At 41.9% G+C, this 22094-nt stretch overlaps 1 protein-coding gene across 1 annotated transcript in view; it reads left to right on the top strand.

Moving 5' to 3' along the window:
* The window catches only part of Pdpr (pyruvate dehydrogenase phosphatase regulatory subunit), a 37994-nt gene that overhangs the window by 8512 nt on the left and 7388 nt on the right, over positions 1-22094 (top strand). Inside the window, exons 3-17 of the mRNA XM_038312826.1 lie at positions 913-1046; positions 2099-2180; positions 2273-2436; positions 3334-3455; positions 4319-4436; positions 5457-5606; positions 6592-6784; positions 9617-9741; positions 10894-11049; positions 11649-11782; positions 13332-13480; positions 14761-14873; positions 16822-16916; positions 18413-18502; positions 21846-22028. Of these exons, the coding sequence (XP_038168754.1) occupies positions 913-1046; positions 2099-2180; positions 2273-2436; positions 3334-3455; positions 4319-4436; positions 5457-5606; positions 6592-6784; positions 9617-9741; positions 10894-11049; positions 11649-11782; positions 13332-13480; positions 14761-14873; positions 16822-16916; positions 18413-18502; positions 21846-22028 (2008 nt within the window). The remainder of the gene's footprint in view (positions 1-912; positions 1047-2098; positions 2181-2272; positions 2437-3333; positions 3456-4318; positions 4437-5456; positions 5607-6591; positions 6785-9616; positions 9742-10893; positions 11050-11648; positions 11783-13331; positions 13481-14760; positions 14874-16821; positions 16917-18412; positions 18503-21845; positions 22029-22094) is intronic.

The raw sequence follows: 22094 nt of genomic DNA, 5'->3' as shown, positions 1-22094 counted from the left end.
TATCCTGTGCTCTTGAGACCAACAACATTCTGACCATTTGCTTTTATTAATTTTCATTTAACTCAGCATAGTTTTAGATTTAATGGGTTTGAGAGCCCAGCAGTTAAAAGCTCTGGATACTCTTCTAGAGTTCTAGAGGACCCAGGTTGGTTCCCAGTACCCACGTGGCATGTCATAGTCATCTGAACTCCAGTTCCAGGGGATCTGACACCTCTTCTGGCCTCTGTGGGCATGAGGCTCACATGTGGTGCGAAGATATATGTAAACAGAACACTCATACACATAATAGATAAAAAGGGTGTTATAATGTTGGGTGTATATGTGTATGGATGGTTCTGTCCTCCACCTTTTGTCTTTTTGGGGTGGGTAAAGATTTTTTTCTTCCTCTTTTCCTTCCTTCCTTCCTTTCTTTTTTTTTTTTTTTTTTTTGAGGCAGGGCTTCACAATGTAACTCTGGCTATCCTGGAACTTGCTCTGTAGACCAGGATGGTCTTGAACTCACAGAGATCTGCTTGCCTCTACCTCCCAAGTGCTGGGATTAGAGGTGTGTGCCACTACCACCTGGCAAAAACCTGGGTCTTTTGTAAGAACAACCAGTGCTCTTTTTTTTTTTTTTTTTTTTTTTTTTTTTTTTTTTTTTTTTTTTTTTTTTTTTTTTATTTTCGAGTCAGGGTTTCTCTGTGGCTTTGGAGCCTGTCCTGGAACTAGCTCTTGTAGACCAGGCTGGCCTCGAACTCACAGAGATCTGCCTGCCTTTGCCTCCCGAGTGCTGGGATTAAAGGCGTGCGCCACCACCGCCTGGCTTACAACCAGTGCTCTTAACCTGCTGAAACTTCTCTAGTGCTGGACCCTGAATTTATCTCAGTAGATACAAGTGAACCTTTCTAACAGTATTTTGCTCTTGTGCTGCAGGCTGGCTGCTGGCTCAACAAGGTTCTGTGCTGGCATCCTAAGCACTGCTAGGCATTCAAGTATTGAACAAAAGATGGCAGACTATTCAAACAAACTTTACCATCAGTTAGAGCAAGAAACAGGGATCCAAACAGGTAAGCAGGTAATTTGCTGTTTATTGGTCTTCTTGTCTTTAAATCCTTACTCATAGTGCTGTGTGGTCTTGTACTTTATCTGATCTGGTAATTAAGAATTGTGCTTGAGAATTTGCCTCAAGTCAGTGTGTTCCTTTGGGCAGGTCTTGTAGCTTGCCTTCAACTTCTTTACCTGTAGAGAAAAGAAATTACAGTCAGTAACCCAGGTCATTTTCAGAATCTATAACTTTTGTATTTTATTTTATTTTATTTTATTTTATTTTTTTGTTGGGAGTGCATGGTATTGAACCTAGGGCCTGCAGATCCTGTCATTGTCATGATAGGAAAGTTTTCCTAAGCCATTTAAAAAATATATTTCAATCATTTAGATACAGTAAAAGGTAGCACTTAGCTTCTAAACAAGAAAAGGAAAAAGCATATGTTCAGGTCTTAGCAGTTAAATCACAGTTCAGCTCAGCTTGTTTGGCTACTGGGGAAGGAGCGGAGATCTGACTCTCTGGTGATCAGTGTTATGAATGACTTTTACCAAAGAATGTACTTCCACCAAGACTAGAAAGTAATGAGGTAAACTATCTAATAAAGAGATGAGTTCTTGCCCTAGTAAGACTTTTAGCCATAGTAACTTTTGTTATTATTATGAGTGCTTTATTTTTTAAATTACTTATTTTAATTTTATGTACATTGGTGCCCCACCTGCACATTTGTCTGTGTGAGGGTGTCAGATCTTGGAGTCACAGACAGTTGTTAGTTGCCATGTGGGTGCTGGGAATTGAACCTGGACCTCTGGAAGGGCAGTCAGTGCTCCCAGCCGCTGAGCCATCTCTCTAGCCCATGAGTGCTTTTATATATGTTAGAATTCTAGTTGACTCACATGAAAGTGTGAGCTGAAAGTAGTTATGTCTCTGATGTGTTGTAAATTTTGCTAGAAACCCAAAGGGAGCAAATTCATTGACTCAAGAATAGTAAGTAGAAAGCACTAGGATTATAGCAGGTCTAACCTATAAATCTAGTGGATCCCACTGGACTGATCACTTGATTGACTTTTCTTACAGGGTACTTAAGGACAGGCTCAATCTTTCTGGCCCAAACTCAGGACCGATTGATCTCTCTGAAGCGTATCAACTCAAGGCTGAAGTATGTAAGAGACTAGACACCGTCCTGACTTTACCCACTTGACTCTGTCACAGAGCCCATGAATGTCTTTGTTTCCTTGTGTTCTGTGGCAGTGTTGTAGGTATCCCTTCTGAGATCATCTCCCCGAAGAAAGTGGCTGAACTTCACCCTCTTCTCAATGTGCACGATCTGGTGGGGGCCATGCATGTTCCCGAGGATGCAGTGGTGTCCTCTGCTGATGTGGCTCTTGCCCTGGCAAGTGCTGCCTCCCAGAATGGTGAGTGGGTCTTTTTACTTGTTTATTTTTGTTGTTACTATCATTTGCATGGATTTGGAAAGAAGAGGTTATCTAAGAGAGTGTATCATGGTAGGGAACACCACCAGCTCAGGCATGGAGAAAGCATCTTCATTGGGATGTTTAGTTTTCCTGTTTTGATCACTGTACTGTGTTTTTCAGTTGATCCATTGAATATTTTCCCTAGAGTTAATTTTTATTGTTGTTGTTCCAAGGAGCTTCTTGTGCTGATTCATACACATCAGACTTATGAGAGTCCCTGCCACTGAACTTGAGAAGTGCCAAGGCTAGAGAAAAATTTGGTAGTTTAATCTATAGCTTAAATGTGATCCAGAGTAAATCAGAAAAAGATTTACTACTGTCTAGAGTGTTACATATACTTTATGATTCATTATAGTGCTGGGGATTGAACACAGGGCTTTTGCCAGGCAGGCAGGTGTTCCGCTACTAACCTATATTCCTTGCCTTTGACTTTTTTTTTTTTTAAAGTAGGGTTTCACTATTAGTTCAGGCTGTCCTGGAACTTGCCACGTAGCCAGATCTCAGGCTCCTAAGTACTGGAATTACATGTGTACGACATCATACTGTGCTTAGGTTTTGTTTGTTTAAGTACTGACCCAGTTTCTCCAGTGCCCCTTTGGAGCAGAGATTCTGTTTCAGAGACCATAATTCCGTAACATCAAATAATTTGTGCGCCACCCCTTCCCCCCCTCCCCCAGGGTTTCTGTGTGTACCCCTGGCTGTCCTGGAACTTGCTCTGTAGACCAGGCTGGTCCCAAACTCAGAGATCTTCCTGCTCTGCCTTGGTGTGCTGGGGTTAAAGGTGTGCACACCACTGCCCACTAATAACTTGCCTTCTTTTTCTTTATTTTGGAACAGGTGTTCAGATTTATGATCGGACAAGTGTTCTTCATGTATTGATCAAAAAAGGTCGAGTTACTGGTGTGGAGACAGATAAAGGACAGATTGAATGCCAGTATTTTGTCAACTGTGCTGGTCAGGTAGGTTGACCACGGTGCTAGGTTTCTGACTTTGTTTAACTGGGGGTTTTTGTGTAGTGATATAAGATTGTCGTTTTACTGGTTAAAGAGACACCAGGCATTACACTGTTTATTTGGACTAGGAATGCAACCCAGAATTGTATTCTAAACCAGAAACCTATTCTTAGTTTACAGATACAGGCAGCTCTCCACATGGGGTAAAGTAGTGCCATCCTAGTAGAAGACCACCAGATAGATATTAGCATGAATCATGGTTTTAGAGCTAAATTTATATGATGCTACATTTCATTTTAAAAACTTAAATATAAATCAGAACAATGGATGTAGTGATGAGCTGCGGGCAGGCCTGCTTTTCATCCTGCCCGGCTCCTGCATGGTTAGCTTTACACCCGAAATAACAACACACAAACTGTATTCATTTAAACACTGCCTGACCCATTAGTTTCAGCCTCTTACTCACATCTTGACTAACCCATATCTAATAATCTGTGTAACACCACGAGTGGAGTCTTACCGGGAAAGATCCATCAAATGGATCCAGTTTCTAGAATGTAAGCTGCTTCTGCTTCTAAGGCAGACTGGTCACTTGTTCTCTACTCTGCAGTCTAAAGCAGATGTTGGAATACTTTCTGCTACAGATCGTGTATCTAATGGTTGGTGTTTGGGGTTTCTAGATGATGCCCGACATTTATATTTAGAGGGCTTCTTTTGACTAGGAAATCTACTTTTCATTGAAAAGATAATTTTATGCTTTAAAAAGTGTAGCACTGCTCACCATTGAAATAATTGAATTAGATAGAGCAGGCTGAACTTGCTCATTTGTGTTTCTATTCCTCTTCCCATCTACAAATTGTTCATTGTAGTGGGCATATGAGCTGGGTCTGTCCAACGAGGAGCCGGTTAGTATCCCGCTACATGCCTGTGAACACTTCTACCTTCTGACTCGTCCCTGGGATACCCCTCTGCAGAGCAACACACCAAGTGAGGACTTGTACTTCTTTTTTAATTTTTTTTAAATAATTTTATATCTTTGCTGAAATCCTGTCCTTTGAAAGGAAGACTTTTCATTAAGGATACATTATGCCTAGAGGAATTTTTTCTTTTTTGGAACATGTTACAGGGAGTTGGATCCAGTTTTAACTTTCCTTTACGTCTTAGGAAAAGATGGCTAAAATGAACATGTCATTAAACAATTTTTTTGTTTATTTTTGTTGTTGTTGTCTTAAAAGCTAATTTAAGTCCTAATAGAGGTCATTGAGAATTTTGGAATATCACTTTGCCTTTTAACTTGATTGGTATCAGTTGTAGAAGGGTATAGGTAGGCTATATACTTAATTTAACGGTTACAAACCACTGAAGGGGAAAGGGTGGGATTTGTTTTGTTTTATTCTTGGTTTTTTGAGACAAGGTTTCTGTGTCGCCCAGGCTATTCTGGAACTCACTCTGTTGAACAGGCTGGCCTCAAACTCAGATTCCCCTGCCTCCTGAGTGCTGTGATTAAAGGCGTTGTGCCACCACTGCCTGGTTTTATTTATTTATTTATTTATTTATTTATTTATTTATTTATTTTTTGAGACAGAGTCTCATTGTATAGTCCTGGCTAGCCTGAAACTTACTTTTGTGTGTGTGGAAGCAGAGACAGTCATGCCTATCTTAGAAGGCTTTTGATAACCTTTTCAGAGAATGAACTCTGCGCCTCCCATTCCTGTTAGACTTTGGCTAGGTACGGTGATGGTAATATAGTTTGGTTGTGAAGTATTGGCAAAACTTTTAGGTTCCCATCATGTTTGGGGTAATTGGAGATAACCACCTTCTTTGTAATTCCTCATGACCTCCAGTGGTATTTTAAAACTAATGGATAACTGTATTTATTGCATGCTGGGCTGTTAGTAAAGTCATTCATGAGTGTTTTCTTTCTCTCTTCATCTCAGAGTCTGGCTGGTTTCTAACCTCTTGTTTTTCTCCTTACCTTACTTCCTTGTCATTTCTCCTCTTCGTCAGCTGTTGTGGATGCTGATGGAAGAATTTACATCAGGAACTGGCAGGGTGGCATATTGTCTGGAGGCTTTGAGAAGAACCCCAAACCTATTTTCACTGAGGGCAAGAATCAGTTGGAAATTCAGAATCTGAGGGAAGATTGGGATCACTTTGGTATGTGAAGTAAACTATAATAACAATGCCTTCTACTTTTCGAAGATGTTACATTTTTCAAGGCATTTTCATGAATAGTTCTTTATCTTTAAGACAACTCCAGGAAGGACAACAGTAATTATGAAAAATAGTCTAGAGTTTACCTGATCTAAGGATATGGGTACTTGTTGGACTCAGGGGTCTACAGTCTTGTTTAATGAACTTGACTCATCGTTTACTTAAATCACTGCTGATACTTTAGAAGGGGACCTTCTTTTGGTAAGACTTATGAAACTGAAGAGGTTTTACGAAGCTGAACTATTAGCCAGGCATGGTGATATGTGCCTGCAAGTAATCACAGCATGTGGAAGGCTGAGGCAGGAGGATTGTGAAAGTAGATTTTTTTGGTAATATGGTCTTTATTAAGTCTTTAAATCACTTTAATTGTCTTTATTTAATAATTATTGTAGTTACATGGTTATACATTGAAAGGGTATGAAAAGATACCCATCTCTCATCCTTGATGGACTTTTAAAAAAATAAGCTGTTACTTAGGGGAAACTTTAAACCCTTTGCCCATCAACCAGTTACTCCTGTTTCCACGTATTACTGTGGCCAGAGATAGTATAGAACAAGGTGCAAACCTGTTTGTACGTCTGTCTCGTGTAGGAAACACTGTCTTTCATGGAAACATTAGGTGGTCTGAAAGACCTTTTCCCCACACCCTGACCCTGAGATCACTGCCTGTGTGTGACCTCATGTATTACTTTATGTTCTGAGCGCCTTGCCTTTGAAAAGTGTGGCTTTTCTTACTCTGAATGCCAGGCATTTTGTAGTTGTGTTCTGTAATTCCACCAAACTTTCTTCTTTCTCATAACTGACCAAATGACTCTAAGAAAAGTCTTCCCTAAAAGATTTTTTTGGAAGGAGTAAAAGCTATAAGATCTTTAAAAAATTTAATTCCCTAAAGGTGAGGACTCTGTTTGGGTTTGTTTTGATTGCTCAGAGCCCCTGTTGAGTTCCCTCCTGCGTAGGATGCCAGTATTGGAGACTCTGGAGATTTTGAAGTTGGTGAATTGCCCTGAGACCTTCACACCAGACATGAAGTGCATCATGGGCGAGTCTCCTGTAGTACAGGGCTACTTTGTCCTGGCAGGGATGAACTCTGCTGGCCTGTCGTTGGGTGGAGGAGCTGGAAAGTAAGTCTTTTTTTTCCGTAGAGTCACCTGTGGACACCTTAGCTTGCCAGGTTCTTCCCTTTCAGGTTACTTGTTAATATGTTCTGTGGCCAGATAGTAATGTTAATAATAATAATAAAAAACATTTTTGAGTTGTTATCTTCAAATTAATTACTTTGGAGAGTTTCCTTGCATTCCATAAATGTTACTGTATAAAATATTTTGGGAACTCAGTCATTTAGTTAATCACAGAACCTGTGAAATATTTTTCTTTTAACTTTTCAGCTGTAACAAATGTTAGTGTTTTCATCATATAAGGTTAGAAATAGCTGGGTATGGTAAATGAAATAGGCAATCAGCCTAGGCAATTAAAATTTTAGTTTAAAAATAGGTACTTATAAAAATCAGCTAGGGCTGGGTGGTGGTGGTGCATACCTTTAACCCCAGCACTCAGGAGGCAGAGGCAGGCAAATCTCTTGAGTTTGAGGCCATCCTGGTTTACAGAGTGAGTTCCAGAACAGGCCCTTATTTTTTTAAAAAAAATCAGCTAGGGATGGTGTCACACACTTTTAATCCTACCTGGGGAGGCAGAGTCAGGTAGAACTCTGTAAATTTGAGACCAGTCTGATCCATGAAGAGAGCTCCAGGCCAGCCAAGGCTACATGGTGAGACCTTGTTTAAAATAAAAAATAAGCCAGTCACAGAAGGATACAAATACTGTACACTTATGTGGGGTACTTAGAGTAGTCCTAGAAACAGAAAGAAAAATAGTATTTGCTAGGGGAAGAGACGGTGGGGAGTTACTATTAGATAGGTCTGGTGTTTCAGTTTTGCAAGATGAAATGAGTTCTAGAAATGGATTGTGGTTGTGGTTACACAGTGGTGCAGATGTACTTAATTCCACTGAACCACACACTTAAAAATAGGTGATTTATTGTCCTTGTTGCATCCTATAATCCCAGATCTTGTGAGGAAGTTAATCAGATTAATCTGGTGGCACATGCTTGTAATCCTAGGAGACTGAGGGAGAGGATTGCAATGAGTTTGAGGACAGCCTGTACTACACAGTAATTTCCGTTCAGCCTGGGTTAAGAGTGAGAAATTGGGCTGGGCATGGTGGTGCATGCCTTTGATCGCAGCACTTGTGGGGGAAGAGGCAGGCAGATCTCTGTGAGTTGTAGACCAGCCTGATCTATAGATTGAATTCCAGGACTGCCAGGGTACTTACACTGAGAAGCCCTGTCTTGAAAAACCAAAAAGAAAAAAAAAGTAAGTAACTGTTTTTAAAAACCCAACAACTCAGGCTGGAGAGGTGGCTCAGCAGTTAAGAGCACTGGCTGCTCTTGCTGTGGTCCTGAGTTCACTTCCCAGGAACTGCATGGTGGCTCACACAGCATCTGTAATGAGATCTGGTGTCCTCTTGTGGTCAGAATACTGTATGCATAATTAAATAAATAAATCTTTTAAAAAAATGAGCTGGGCAATGGCATATACCTTTAATCCCAGCACTTTGGGAGGCAGCAACAGGTGAATCTCTATGAGTTCGAGTCCAGCCTGATTTACAGAGCAAGTTCCAGGACAGGCTCCAAAGCTACAGAGAAACCCTGTCTCGAAAAAACAAACAAATAAATAAATAAATAGATGAATGAATGAATGATTAAATCATGAAGTTAGTATTTTTGAGTGACTTAACAAATGGCTCAGATGGGCAGTGGTGGCGCACGCCTTTAATCCCAGCACTTGGGAGGCAGAGGCAGGCGAATCTCTGTGACTTCGAGGCCAGCCTGGTCTACAAGAGCTAGTTCCAGGACAGGGTTCAAAGCTACAGAAAAACCCTGTTTGGAAAAACCAAAAAAAAAAAAAAAAAAGTCTCAGAAAAGTTACAAGAAACAATTGGAACAAAGAGTTGGTGAGATAACTATATAATACTCCAGGTGACTATTTATAAGAAAATAGAACAGTTATAAATTTCCTCATAGATATGACTTATATCTTAAACATGCTCTAAGAGGTCCTATTATTAGAATTAAAATCTTTATAGTGAGGCTAGAGAGATGGCTCAGCAGTAAAGAGCACACCTGCTCTTCCAAAGGACTTAGGCTTCAGTTCCAGTACCAACATGGCAGCTTATAACCATCTGTAATTCTAATCCCATCAGATCCAGTGCTCTCTTCTGGCCTCTGCAAGCACCAGGATTTTTTGTTTTGTTTTGTTTTGTTTTTGTTAGTGTATGTATGTATGTGTGTGTATATATATGCAGGTAAAGCACCCATACACATAAATTAAAAAAAAATTCAAAAGCTGGATGTGGTGGTGCTCCCCTGTAATCCCAGCACTTGTGAAGCAGAGGCAGCCAGATTTCTGTGGGTCTGAGGCCTGGTCTACATAGTGAGTTCCAGGACAGCCAGGGCTATGTATAGAGACCCTGACTCACACACACACAAAAAAAGCCTTATAGTGTTTCTATGACAACAGTACTTTTATCCATGTTTGTTCATTTTAGAAAGTGTAAGGAAATTGCCCAGATTTGTTCAACTTCTGTGACAACAAAGATTCTTGATTCCATTGGTTCTTTTTATTTGTTGTTTATTTATTTTAAGTACATTGGTGTTTTCCCTGCATATATGTCTGTGAGGATGTCAGTTCCTCTGAAACTGTAATTACAAACAGTTGTGAGCTGCCATGTGGGTGCTGGGAATTGAACCCAGGTTCTCTGGAAGAGCAGCCAGTGCTCTTAAACGCAGGGCCATCTCTTCAGCCCACTTCCATTGGTTCTTGATTTGTATTATATTATTTGAATTGTTTTCTGTATATTATCTGAGGCCCAACAGCTTTTTGTCTCCATCTAAACAGGTTCCTTGCTGAATGGATGGTCTATGGTTATCCCTCTGAGAATGTCTGGGAATTGGACTTGCAGCGCTTTGGAGCCCTCCAGAGCAGCCGCACTTTTCTGCGCCACCGCGTCATGGAAGTCATGCGTAAGTGTACCTTTATTCTAACTATATTGCTCTCAGCAATCTCTTTTTTTTTTTTTTTTTTTTAATTTTTTTCCCCCAAGACGGTTTCTCTGTAGCTTTGGAGCCTGTCCTGGCCTCAAACTCACAGAGATCCGCCTGCCTCTGCCTCCTGAGTGCTGGGATTAAAGGTGTGCACCACCACTGCCTGGCTCCAGCGATCTTTTAGGTGGCCTACTTTATCATTCCAGGTTTTCCCTTAGTTCTCTAATAACTGCTTTGAGTTGGGTTTCTCATGTGGCTGTTTCAGGTCTGAGGATAGGGACTCACTCCCCACTTGACCCTTAGGAACGTTTTCAGTTTATTAGACCATGCTTACCTCTAGGAATAGGAAAGTAGGATAGGATTTGCAGCTAGTATGTAGCAGTGTTCTGTTCTGTTTGTTGCTAGCAAAACACCCTTTTCAGTTGACCTTGAGTACTGCCTCAACCCAGTTCGTCTAGAAAGGCAGCCAGTGCTTAAAACTGCTAAGATGTCCTTCCAACCCCCACCCCACCTTTTCTTTCTTATGGTATGGGGACTGAACTCCATAACCTCATGCAGGATAGGCAAGTGTATATCTGCCTCAGTCCTTTACTTTGTTTTTGAGTTTTTACTTTGAGCAAGGGTCTTGCTAAGTTGCTTCCCTTGTTACTTTGCTATTGTTGTGAAGAGACATTATGACCAAAGTAACTTATTAAAGAAAGCATTTAACTGGGAGCATGCTTACATTTCAGAGGGGTGAGTCCATGACCATACGGTGAGGAGCATGGTAGCAGGCAGGATTGGTACTAGAGCAGTAGCTGAGAGCTTACATGTTATTTGTAGGTTGGGGGCAGAGAGAGGGACACTGCGCCTGGTGTGAGCTTTTGAAACCTCAAAACCCATACCCAGTGACATACCTTCACCAACAAGGCCAGACCTCCTAATCCTTCCCAAAACGGTTCCACCAGCTGGGGACCTCACATTCAAATATATGAGCCTATGGGAATTCGAACCACAAGTTGCCCAGGCTTGGCTTGACTAGAACTCATTTAGTAGCCCAGGTAGTCCTTGAGTTCGTTAACCACTCAGTCTCTGGGATTGTAAACCTGTGCTGCCAGGCCCAGATAACAGATTATGCTTAATCTGTTCTAGCTCTGATTTATGATCTGAAGGTTCCCCGTTGGGACTTCCAGACTGGGAGGCAGTTACGTACATCTCCTCTTTATGACCGGCTAGATGCTCAAGGAGCCAGATGGATGGAGAAACATGGATTTGAGAGGCCAAAGTACTTTGTTCCACCCAATAAGGGTAAGAAGTGTCTGTCTGTCTCTTTGAAACAGAATCTCACATTTTAGTCTAGAACTTTGTATTTCGGGTTGGCTTTGAATCCTCATCAGTTCTCTTATTTCAATATCTTAAGAGCTGGGACTATAGGCATAAGCTATAACCACACTTGGCTTTTTGTGTGTGTGTGTGTGTGTTGTATGAATGTGTATCTAGGTGTATGTGAACTCTTGATTTGACCAGACATTGATGTTGAGTGCTTTCTCTATTGTTCTCCATCTCACTTTTTCAGATTCAGACAGATTTTCTCACTGAACCTAGAGTTCACTGATTGCCTAAACTGGCTGGCCAGGAATGCTGGAATTATAGGAGTCCACTGCTATAGCTAGCTGTGTGTGTGAGAGAGAGACTCAGACTCAGGTCCTCCTGCTTGCATAGGCGCTTTAACTACTGAATCAATTCCTTCTACCCCTTTTTAAAACTGGTAAATAGTAAGTGCATATAGCTAGAATGTATTCCTGGAAGAGTTAAAAAACAAAGTTTTGTAGGCCATAACAAAATATATGGGGGATTCTTCAGTATCAAAACTCTTTGTTCCCACCTTGTTTTTTCCTGTTTCGTAGACCTTCTTGCCTTGGAACAGAGCAAGACTTTCTACAAGCCAGACTGGTTTGATATTGTGGAGTCTGAAGTGAAGTGCTGTAAGGAAGCTGTGTGTGTCATTGACATGTCTTCTTTCACAAAGTTTGAAATCACTGTAAGTATTTGGGAAGCAAAACAGCAGGGTGGGAAACATTTCCTACTTATTGAATGCTTGTTTTTATTTTCTTCTTTCATGTATTTTTATGTTTTTTTTTTTTTAAATTTCATGTGTATGGTCATTTTGTCTGAATGGATACCTATGCATGTGTACACAGTGCATGACAAAGCCAGAAGAGGGCACTGGAGTCCCCTGGGATTGGAGTTAGAGATGTGTGAGCTGCCAAGTGTGTGCCGGGAATTGACTCAGGTTCTCTAGAACAGCGAGTGCTCCTAACTGCTGAGTCACCTCTCCAGCCCCCAATGCCTATTTTGTTTTTCGTTTTTGTTTTCTTGAGATAGAGTTTTTCTGTGTAGTCCTGGCTGTCTTAGAACTTGCTCTTAGACCAGGCTGACCTCCCATTCAGAGATCTGCCTGCTTTTGCCACCAGCCCAGCAAAGATAAGTTTATGTATATGAGTGTTTTGTCTGCATGTGTATCTGCACACCAGAAGAGGTCACTGAATCCCATGAGACTGTAGTTATAGATGGTTGTGAGCCACCCTCCGTGCTGGGAATTGAACTCAAGTCCTGGAAGAACAGTCAGTTCTTGTAACCACTGTGCCATCTCTCTAGCCCCCAAATGCCTATTTTTCATCTGCTACTTTAAAACTGATTCAGGGGCTAGAGAGATGGCTCAGTGGTTAAGAGCACAGACTGCTCTTCCAGAGGACACGGGTTCAATTCCCAGCCCTACATGGCAGCTCACAATTGTCTGTAACTTGGGATCTGATACCTTTACACCGATGCATATAAAATAAAAATTAAAAAAAACTGATTCTGAAATAACTCTAGACTATTTTAGTGGTTTACCTGTATAATTGTATTTTTCAGAAATTTTAGGTCCTATAACATAGTTTTTAATTCCCCTAGAATGGCCCATTTATCTTAAGTACTGAATGTTAATTTTACTCATGGCTTCTTACAGAACAGTAAACCTGGGCTGGAGAGATAGCTCAGTGGTTAAGAGCACTGACTGCTCTTTCAGAGGTCCTGAGTTCAATTCCCAGCAACCACATGGTGGCTCACAACCACCTATAATGAGATCTGGTGCCCTCTTCTGGCCTACAGGCAGGATACTGCATGAATGAATGAATGAATGAATGAATAAATAAATAAATAAATAAATAAATAAATAAATAAATAAATCTTTAAAAAATACTTCACTTTTAAAAAAAAAAAGAAGAAGCCGGGCGGTGGTGGCGCACGCCTTTAATCCCAGCACTCGGGAGGCAGAGGCAGGCGGATCTCTGTGAGTTCGAGACCAGCCTGTCTACAAGAGCTAGCTCCAGGACAGGCTCTAAAGCTGCAGAGAAACCCTGTCTCGAAAAAAAAAAAAAAAAAAAAACAAAAAAAAAAAATAAAATAAAAAAAAAAGAAGAGCAAACTGCTAATGATGTCATTTGAGTGTTGTGTCACTGAATTTTCTCAGCGAGGTGCAATGCTGGATGGTTATGCTGTTCGGTGATTCTGTGTTTACTGTCCTTGCCTTATCCCTTTCCTTACAGTCCACTGGGGATCAGGCATTAGAAAGTCTGCAATACCTTTTCTCCAATGACCTGGATGTGCCTGTAGGCCACATTGTGCATACTGGCATGCTTAATGAATGTGGGGGGTACGAAAATGACTGCAGCATTGCACGCCTGAACAAACGCAGGTGAGTTGAGCTTCCATCCCTTAAAGTGATTTTCATCCCGCCAGGATCCCACACAGCTAGCTTTACACCCGAAATAACACACAAATTATATTCATTTAAATAGTGCTTGGCCCATTAGCTCTAGCCTATTACTGGCTAATTCTCACATCTTGGTTAACCCATTTCTAATAATCTGTGTAGCACCACAAGGTGATGGCTTACCGGGAAGATTCTAACCCACGTCCATCTTGGGCCGGAGCTTCATCACATCTGCCTAACTTCCCTTCTTCCCAGAATTCTGTTCTGTCTATGCCACCTATCTAAATCCTGCCCTATCAAAAAGCCAAGGCAGTTTCTCCATCATTTAAGGGCTCTGGAAGCAGAGCACTCAATGCTTCTCTGGAGCCCAAAGTGCTAGGGACTCAGAAACTATTTCATAAACTCCCATCTTAATCATTAGGCAGCTATAAGTAAATCAGCAAAGGCAAACGAAAAGAAGAAACTCTTGTTAGGTGTGAGGCTCATACCTATAATGTCAGGGGTCTGAAGCAGGTTTACAAGTCTAAGGCCAACTTGGGCTACATGAGGAGTTCTGGGATTGATGGAGGAGTGTCTATGTGTTACTTTCATTGGTTAATAAAGAAACTGCCTTGGCCCTTTAATAGGACAAAAAATTAGGTAGGCGGAGTAGACAGAACAGAATTCTGGGAGAGAGAAGGCAGACGCTTCAGGCAGTCGCCATAAGCAGTCGCCATGCTTCTCCTCTCCAAGACAGACGCAGGTTAAGATCTTTCCTGGTAAGCAACCACCTCGTGGTGCTACACAGATTACTAAATATAGGTTAAAGGAAGATGTAAAAATCAACCAATAAGAGGCTGAAACTAATGGGCCAGGCAATGTTTAAAAAAAATACAGTTTCCGTATAATTATTTTGGGTGTAAAGCTAGCCGGGTGGCGGGACGCAGCCCCAACGCTCCATCTACATGGGCTAGCTTGGTCTATAAAGTGAGACTGTCTAAGAATACAAACAGAAACAGAAATTATAGTATGTAGTGAAACTGGGTGTAGACATTAGTTACCCTAATAGGAGAGTATTCTTTATGAATGTTAATAAGTCTGTGTAATTTTGCCATTATTGCTATAGAATCTAGAATAATGAAATAGCCCTCCTTGAAAGGTAAGAGATTATTTCCAAGAGTGTTTTCAGTGGGACTCTGAAACTACATGAGAACTTGATTGGTCCTGATTCTTCGGTCTTTTGGTTTTGACTATTTTGTTTATGCGGGGAATCTCATTTTCAGTTTCTTCATGATCTCTCCAACTGACCAGCAGGTCCACTGTTGGGCCTGGCTTAACAAATACATGCCGAAAGACAGCAACTTGCTGCTGGAGGATGTCACCTGGAAGTACACAGGTAATGAGCCTTCCGTGGTCAGACCAGTAAAGAACAGATGTAGATTGTCTTCTGTATTACATATACTTTACTTATATCTGACTTTTACAAATGGAAACCAGAATTAGTGTTAAAGAGACTCTCTAGGACTGAAGTTCAACAGTTAAGAGCACTTTCTGTTCTTGTGGAGGACCAAGGATTCTGTTTCCAGCATCCATGCGACAGCTTGCAACTGTTTGTAATCCCAGTTTCAGAGGATCCGGTGCCCTCTTTCAGCACTCCATGTGTACTTGCATATGTGTGGTACATATACATTCATGACGTAAAAATAAAAGTATCTTTGAGGCTGGGGAGAGATGTCTGTTAAGAGCACTGGCTGGTTCACTTACTCGCATCCATGTGGCATCTCACATCCAGCATTCTCTTCTGGCTTCCACTGGCACTGCATACATGTAGTGCACAGATATATGCAAAACCCCATGTGCATAAAGTATGCATACCTTTAATCCCAACACTTGGGAGGTAGAGGTTGGCGGATCTCTCTGAGCTTGAGGTCAGCCAGATGTACAAAGCAAGTTCCAGGACGGCAAGAGCATTATATAGAGAAACGCTGTCTCGAAACACCAATTCTCACCCTTCCCCCTCTATCTTTAAAGGAAAACACCAATTCTCACCCTTCCCCCTCTATCTTTAAAGGAAAACAAGCCTTTTTTTTTTTTTTTTTTTTTTTTTTGGATAATTGACCAATTGACTTTTTTTTTTTTTTTTAAGTTCCTTCCCTGGGAAGCACATGGTGGAAGGAGAAAACTGACTTGCATTCATCTCTTTGATCCTATTCATCTCACCCAGGCCTTCATTCTCATTAGTAGCAATTATGATTAATTGTGTGCTTCTCACTTGTCACATTACAGAACAGTCTTTTTTTTTTTTTAAAGATTTATTTATTATGTATATAGTATTCTGCCTACATATATCCTATAGGCCAGAAGAGGGCACCAGATCTCATTACAGATGGCTGTTAGCCACCATGTGGTTGCTGGGAATTGAACTCAAGACCTCTGAAGGAGCAGTCAGTGCTCTTAACCTCTGAGCCATCTCTCCAGTCCCGTATAGAACAGTCTTAACACTGGTTGGTTCAACGGTCTTAAACTAGGGCACTCAACATGTAATTGTGTCACAGACAGCAGATCTAGCGTGGGTAGACAGTTCTCCAGGTACTGATTTGGCATTGCGCTATTTCTGCATGTAGGAGGGAGAGAACTGTACAGCACTTACATGTGGCCAACCCTGGAAGTGTCGTCTTGGCTAGGCCTTGGTCTTATGACCCCAATCTCATTGCAGAGGAGACTATAAAATATGTCCTTCCTATCAGCTTGGGAGAAAAACCACACTAGCCAGGCTCTTCACACCTGCCAGTCAGCAGCTGCATTTAGCAGGTCTGTCAGCAGAGGTGGTGTGTGTGTGCCTGAGCCCAGGTACTTGCCGTCGAACCTCAGGTCCCTAAGTAAAGGGACACTTTATAAATCTCACCAGCTCCTAGGTGGATGTGATGGTTAGTGTTAATGCCAATTTGACAAAATCTAGAATCACCTGGGAGAGAAATGTACATGCCTGTGGTGAATTGCAATATCAATTGAGGTAGAAAGAACCACCCACCGTGGGTGGCACCATTCCCTGATGTAGATCCTGTATTGTGTAAATGGAGAAAGTGAATTAAGCAGTCAGCAGGGTTCATTTGTCACTGTTTCCCAATTACGGATGTCATGTAACCAAAGTTTCATGCTTCTAATGCTTTCGACTACCTGGTATGATGGACTGACTGGACTGTGAACTAAAATAACTCCTTTAAGTTGCTTTTGCCAGTGTATTTTATCACAGTAGTAGGTAAAGAAACAAAGGAAGCGACCTTTTGCGCTGGCTCAGCTGTTCCCCTGGAGAAGCTGGACATCTCTTGTTCTTTTCCATATAGCCCTCAATCTGATTGGCCCTCGGGCTGTGGATGTGCTATCTGAGTTGTCTTATGCCCCTATGACTCCAGACCACTTTCCAACTCTGTTCTGCAAGGTAGGTGCTAGTAATCTAAATTTATTGTTTGTGATGGGAGTGTCATGTAGTGCATGCTGGTCTCCGACTTGTTATGTAACTGAGAATGACTTTGTTCTTCTGATCTTGCCCAAGTGCTAGGATTGTGCGTGTGTGTGGACTTGGTTTATATGGTGCTGAGAATCAAATCAACGGCTCCGTATATGTTAGGCAAGCATTCTACCTACTGAACCACACCCCAGCAGCAGAAGTTCTATTTAAATGTTAGAGATTATTTCTTTTATAATGGTGGCAGGTTCTTTTTTTGAGGGGGGGGTGTTTCAAGATAGAGTTTCACGGTAGCTTTGGGACCTGTCCTGGAACTTGCTCTGTAGACCAGGCTGGCCTCAAGCTCACAGAGATCCCCCTGCCCCTGCCTACCGAGTGCTGGGATTAAAGGCTTGTGCCACTACTGCCTGGCTAAGATACTCTTTGAAGTACATTTAGTTTATTTGAATGTCAGATTTGTACGTTTATTAGTTTCTATAGCAGTTGGATTAAACTTTGAAGTAAAAGATGTGGACAGCGAACACGAAAAGATAAAGGTGAATGAATGCCCACTGAGGTCAGACTCTTTGCTTCTTTCATTTTTACTCACCAGTAACTTTTGTGCATGTGCCATCTTCAGGGAAGAAATGGTATCGCTGAACCCTAACAACATACTAAACCAGTCCTCTGACTCGACCGCTGAGTAACTGAGTGCTTTCCAGAAAGCGGTCACACAGCCACTCGGCAACTTGTAACATGATAGCTCAGCATCAGTGATGGACGCTTCTGGAAGTTCAAACCTGAGTTGAGATTTTCATAGCAAATTGTTTAATAATTTCCTCTGTTCTCCCAGGCAGAGAAAACTTCCATGTTAGTGAGCAGATCCCTTCACAGGCTTCTCTGTACTTTAAAGAATGATCCGACCCACACCCTTTGCCTGGCACATGCCATGTCTTGTCAGAATTCCTGTGAGAGAGACTTGTTTCAGTGTTGCCGCAGATTTCCCACTTCCCTTCATGGAGCAACAATTATAGTAGTGAACTTTTCAAGGCAACCGAGCAGCTGAAACACAGGACCTGAATCTCTGACCCGGAGTAGATAGATTGTGTTCTGTGGGCATCATCCTTTGTGTGGCAGATGCCTGAAGTTTGCTTGCAGAGTTCCCAGGGAAGACTCGTGATTAGTCTTTATTGTTCCTGATACTACTTGGCTAACCCAAGTGTTTTAACAAGATTTGGTAAAGAAAAATATTTTGTACTTAGCAATGACTATACCACCGCTTCTCACCATCAGGTTACCTGAAACTGGAAGTGGTAGTATTCATAAGCAGAGACGTGGAGGCTGTGCTCCAGTTTCAGGACGAAATGCATTACTTGGCCTATATCTCTGTTAGGATTCAACAGAGGGTGGGCACTGACAGGGTTCCCCCAGCACTGAGTCTCCTGACTATCATGAGGGACGAGTGCTGACTGCTTGCTTTTTCTTTGCAGGAGATGAGTGTGGGCTATGCAAATGGGATCCGCGTGATGAGCATGACTCACACAGGAGAGCCGGGGTTCATGCTCTATATCCCCATAGAGGTGAGAGGGTTCCGTCTTCCTGTTTCAGGGCAGGGCTACCAGTTTCCCAAAATTCTTTAGCACTGCCAGAGTTGGAGTGGTGTGTCCCACAAGTCCTGTGTAGGCTCCGGGAAAGAGGGTTTATCGATTTTAGCAGTTAATGCTGAAGAGAGACGTCATTTTATAACTAAGAACTTGAGGGAGTACAGGATGTCCACATTTTCTCAGCATCCACATGATAGCTCACAACCATCTTGTATCCCTAGTTCTGGGAAATAAGCTGCCCTCTTCTGAACTCCTTGGGTACCAGACACACACAGTACACATGTATATATTGGCAAAGCACTCATACATGGAATAGAAATAAAATGTTTAAGGATCTTTAAAAAGTAAAAACTTGGCTGGGGATGTAGTTCAGTAGACTGTTTTTCTAGCATGTAAATCCTTGATTTGTCTCCAGCACTGTATCAGCTGGTATGTATGGTAGCTCATGCCTATAATCCCAGCACTTGAAGGTAAAAGCAGCCCAAAAGTCAAACACTAACATTTTTTCTCAGTTTAAAACTTATGAAATTATAGATTAAAAACTGACCATCTCCATCTTATTAGTTCCCATCAACTAACAAGAGCCTACTGCAGTAGTAGTATTTTAACTAATTTCTAATCAATAATTTCGATGCATATGCAGAGTTCTTAGCACCTTTTGAGTTACTTTTTTGGTTTGAGATAGGGTTCCTCTGTAGTCCTGGCTGTCCTGGAACTTGCTCTATAGACCAGGCTGGCCTTGAACTCAGACATCAGCCTGCCTCTGCTTCCCCAGTGCTGGGATTAAAGGTGTGTGTTACCTGCTTATGACTTTATTATTTTAATGGGTCTTGGGGGTCTCAGTATTATATAGCCCAGACTGGCCTAGAACTCATGGTCCTGGTGTCTCTACCTCCTGAGTGCTAGGGTCATAGATGTGTACCACACATCTATATGCCTGGTTATGCCAGTTACAATTAAACTTCCCTATGAATGAAGCAGAATGAAATTGAAAGTCAGTCTGCAGAGCTGACGGTCTTTCCATCCATCGTCTACCTTTTTGCTTCTGAAATTGGACTTTTTCTGGAGCACGCATTTCTGCTAGTCTTGGAACATGGCTAGTTAAGCTGCTGCTTTGCTGCCTAATACTTAGGTTTCTTCCTGGCATGTCCTTCCATAAAGACATCTCTTAAGCTCACTACTGTTCCCTCCCAGGCCTCACATCATCCCCTCCCAACACACACAATGATTTTTTATTTTCAAATGTATGTATATGTACCTTAATTTCTGTGTGTTGCACATGTGTGTGCAGGGACCTGAGGAGGCCAGAAGAGGGTGTGAGACGCCCTGGAGCTGGACTCACAGGTGGTGGTGGCCTGATGAAAAGTTTTGGGAGCACAAGTGCTTTTAACTGCTGAGCAATCTCCCCATCATTCATACCACTTTTTTGTTTGTTTTTTGTTTCATTAAGACAGGCTCTCACAGAGGCTGAAGAGATGGCTCAGAGGTTAAGAGCACTGACTGCTTTTCCAGAGATCTTAAGTTCAGTTCCCAGCAACCGCATGGTGGCTTGTAACCATCTCTAATGGGATCTGATGCCCTCTTCTGGCCTGCAAGTGTACATGTAGAGCACTCATACATAAAATATAAATAAATAAAATTTAAAAAAAAGATAGGGTCTCACAATATAGCTCTGGCTGTCCTAAGACTCACAATATAGAACAGTCTGGCCTTGAACTTTCAGAGACCCCCTGCTTCTGCCTTCTGAGTGCTGGGATTAAAGACATGTGCTACTCTGTCCAGCCACATCGCTTTCTGAGTGATGACCTTACCTAAAGCTGTCTTCCTACCTGTGTCCTCTCCTTTCCCCATTTCCTCTGTACCACTTAGTACTTTCCAATAAAATTACTTGTGTAGCCAGGTGGTGGCGCACACCTTTAATCCCAGCACTCAGGAGGCAGAGGCAGGTGGATCTCTGTGAGTTCAAGGCCAGCCAGGTCAACTGAACGAGTTCCAAGACAGCCAGGGCTTTTACACAGAGAAACCCTATCTCCAGAAACAAAACAAATTACTTGTGTATTCCTGGCATTTCCTTGTATAGTTTTTATATTCCATCACTCAAGGAAGTAGGTTTTACACAATAAGTCATACTAGGCATTTCCTTTGGAGTTTTTTGGTCATATCTTTGTCCTTTGACCATGCTACCTCCCCATCTCCCATCCCCCACGACCAGGTCTGGCTTTGTAGCCCAAACTGGCCTCAAACTCTGTCTTCTTGTAGCAACCTGGGACTTTACCCACCTTATCAGGCTTCCTGTCTTACACTACAATGAACTATTTAATTTAGGCAGTATGTTTGGGGGAGGGGCATACCTGTGTCATGGTACATGCTGGAGGTCAAAGTTGATCATTTATTTATTTGTCTAGTTTTTTTTTTTTTTTTTTTTTTTTTGAGACAGGGTTTCTCTGTGTAACAGAGTTTCTGGCTGTCCTGGAACTCACTTTGTAGACCAAGGTGGCCTCAAACTCATTGAGATTCACCTGTCTCTGCCTCTCAAGTACTGGGGTTAAAGGTGTGCGCCACCACTGCCCGGCAAAGTTGATAAGTTTTGAGAATCGGTTCTCTCTTGTCACTTCGTGGGATAGCAGGGGTCAAACTAACATGGAGGCACCAATACCCCAGCCACTGAGCCTGATCTTTTGTATCAGTTTAGTTGTTCATTTCCTACCCCGCCACACACACACTTCTTGGGGCTTATTTCGGTTAACAGTTTGAATATGGTCCACCCTTGGAGGATAAGTTATGGTGGAAAATTGGGTATTTTGCCTGTATGTATACATAGTGCCCATGGAGTTCTGAAATGTGTATTAGGTCTCCTGGGTTTGGAGTTAAAGATGATTGTAAGCTGCCATGTGAGTGCTGGAAATTGAACCCCAGTCCTTTGCAAGAGCAGCAGCAAGTGCTCTTAACTGCTGAACCATCTCTCTGGCCCCTCTAGGTACTTTTTGTACATGATAATTTTTTCTAAATTGTCATTTGATACAAGGTATGAGGTGGTTTTTGCATGTGTATTACCCAGAATTGAACCAAGGGCCATGTTTTCAGTAGGCAAGTAGTCTACCACCAAGCCTGTAACTGTTAGGAAAACTGTCTCCAAACTGAGCTATATGTCTTCAGCAGCTTCAAGGTTTAATTTTTAAAATATGAATATATTTGTTCAAAATCAGCTGTTAAAAATGAAAAAATCTGTTTCCCGTAGCTTATCCAAGAATCCTCGGGATGTGCCATTCCAATTAATCAGAAAGTACACTGGTTGCTAACTTTCCTTCTCTTCATATAGTATGCTCTGCATGTCTACAATGAGGTGATGAGTGTTGGACAGAAGTATGGAATCCGGAATGCTGGGTATTATGCTCTTCGAAGTCTCCGAATTGAGAAGTTTTTTGCCTTCTGGGGACAAGACTTAAACACCCTCACCACTCCCATGGAATGTGGAGGAGAGTCTCGTGTGAAGTTAGAGAAGGTATTATTTTTTCAGATTCCCCCCTGTGCCTCTCAGCTGAGCAGTGTGATTTGTCTAAGATAATAA

This window comes from Arvicola amphibius, chromosome 15, assembly GCF_903992535.2.
Source record: "Arvicola amphibius chromosome 15, mArvAmp1.2, whole genome shotgun sequence".
Lineage (NCBI taxonomy): Eukaryota > Metazoa > Chordata > Mammalia > Rodentia > Cricetidae > Arvicola > Arvicola amphibius.
This window is presented reverse-complemented; position numbering and strand designations above follow the sequence as displayed.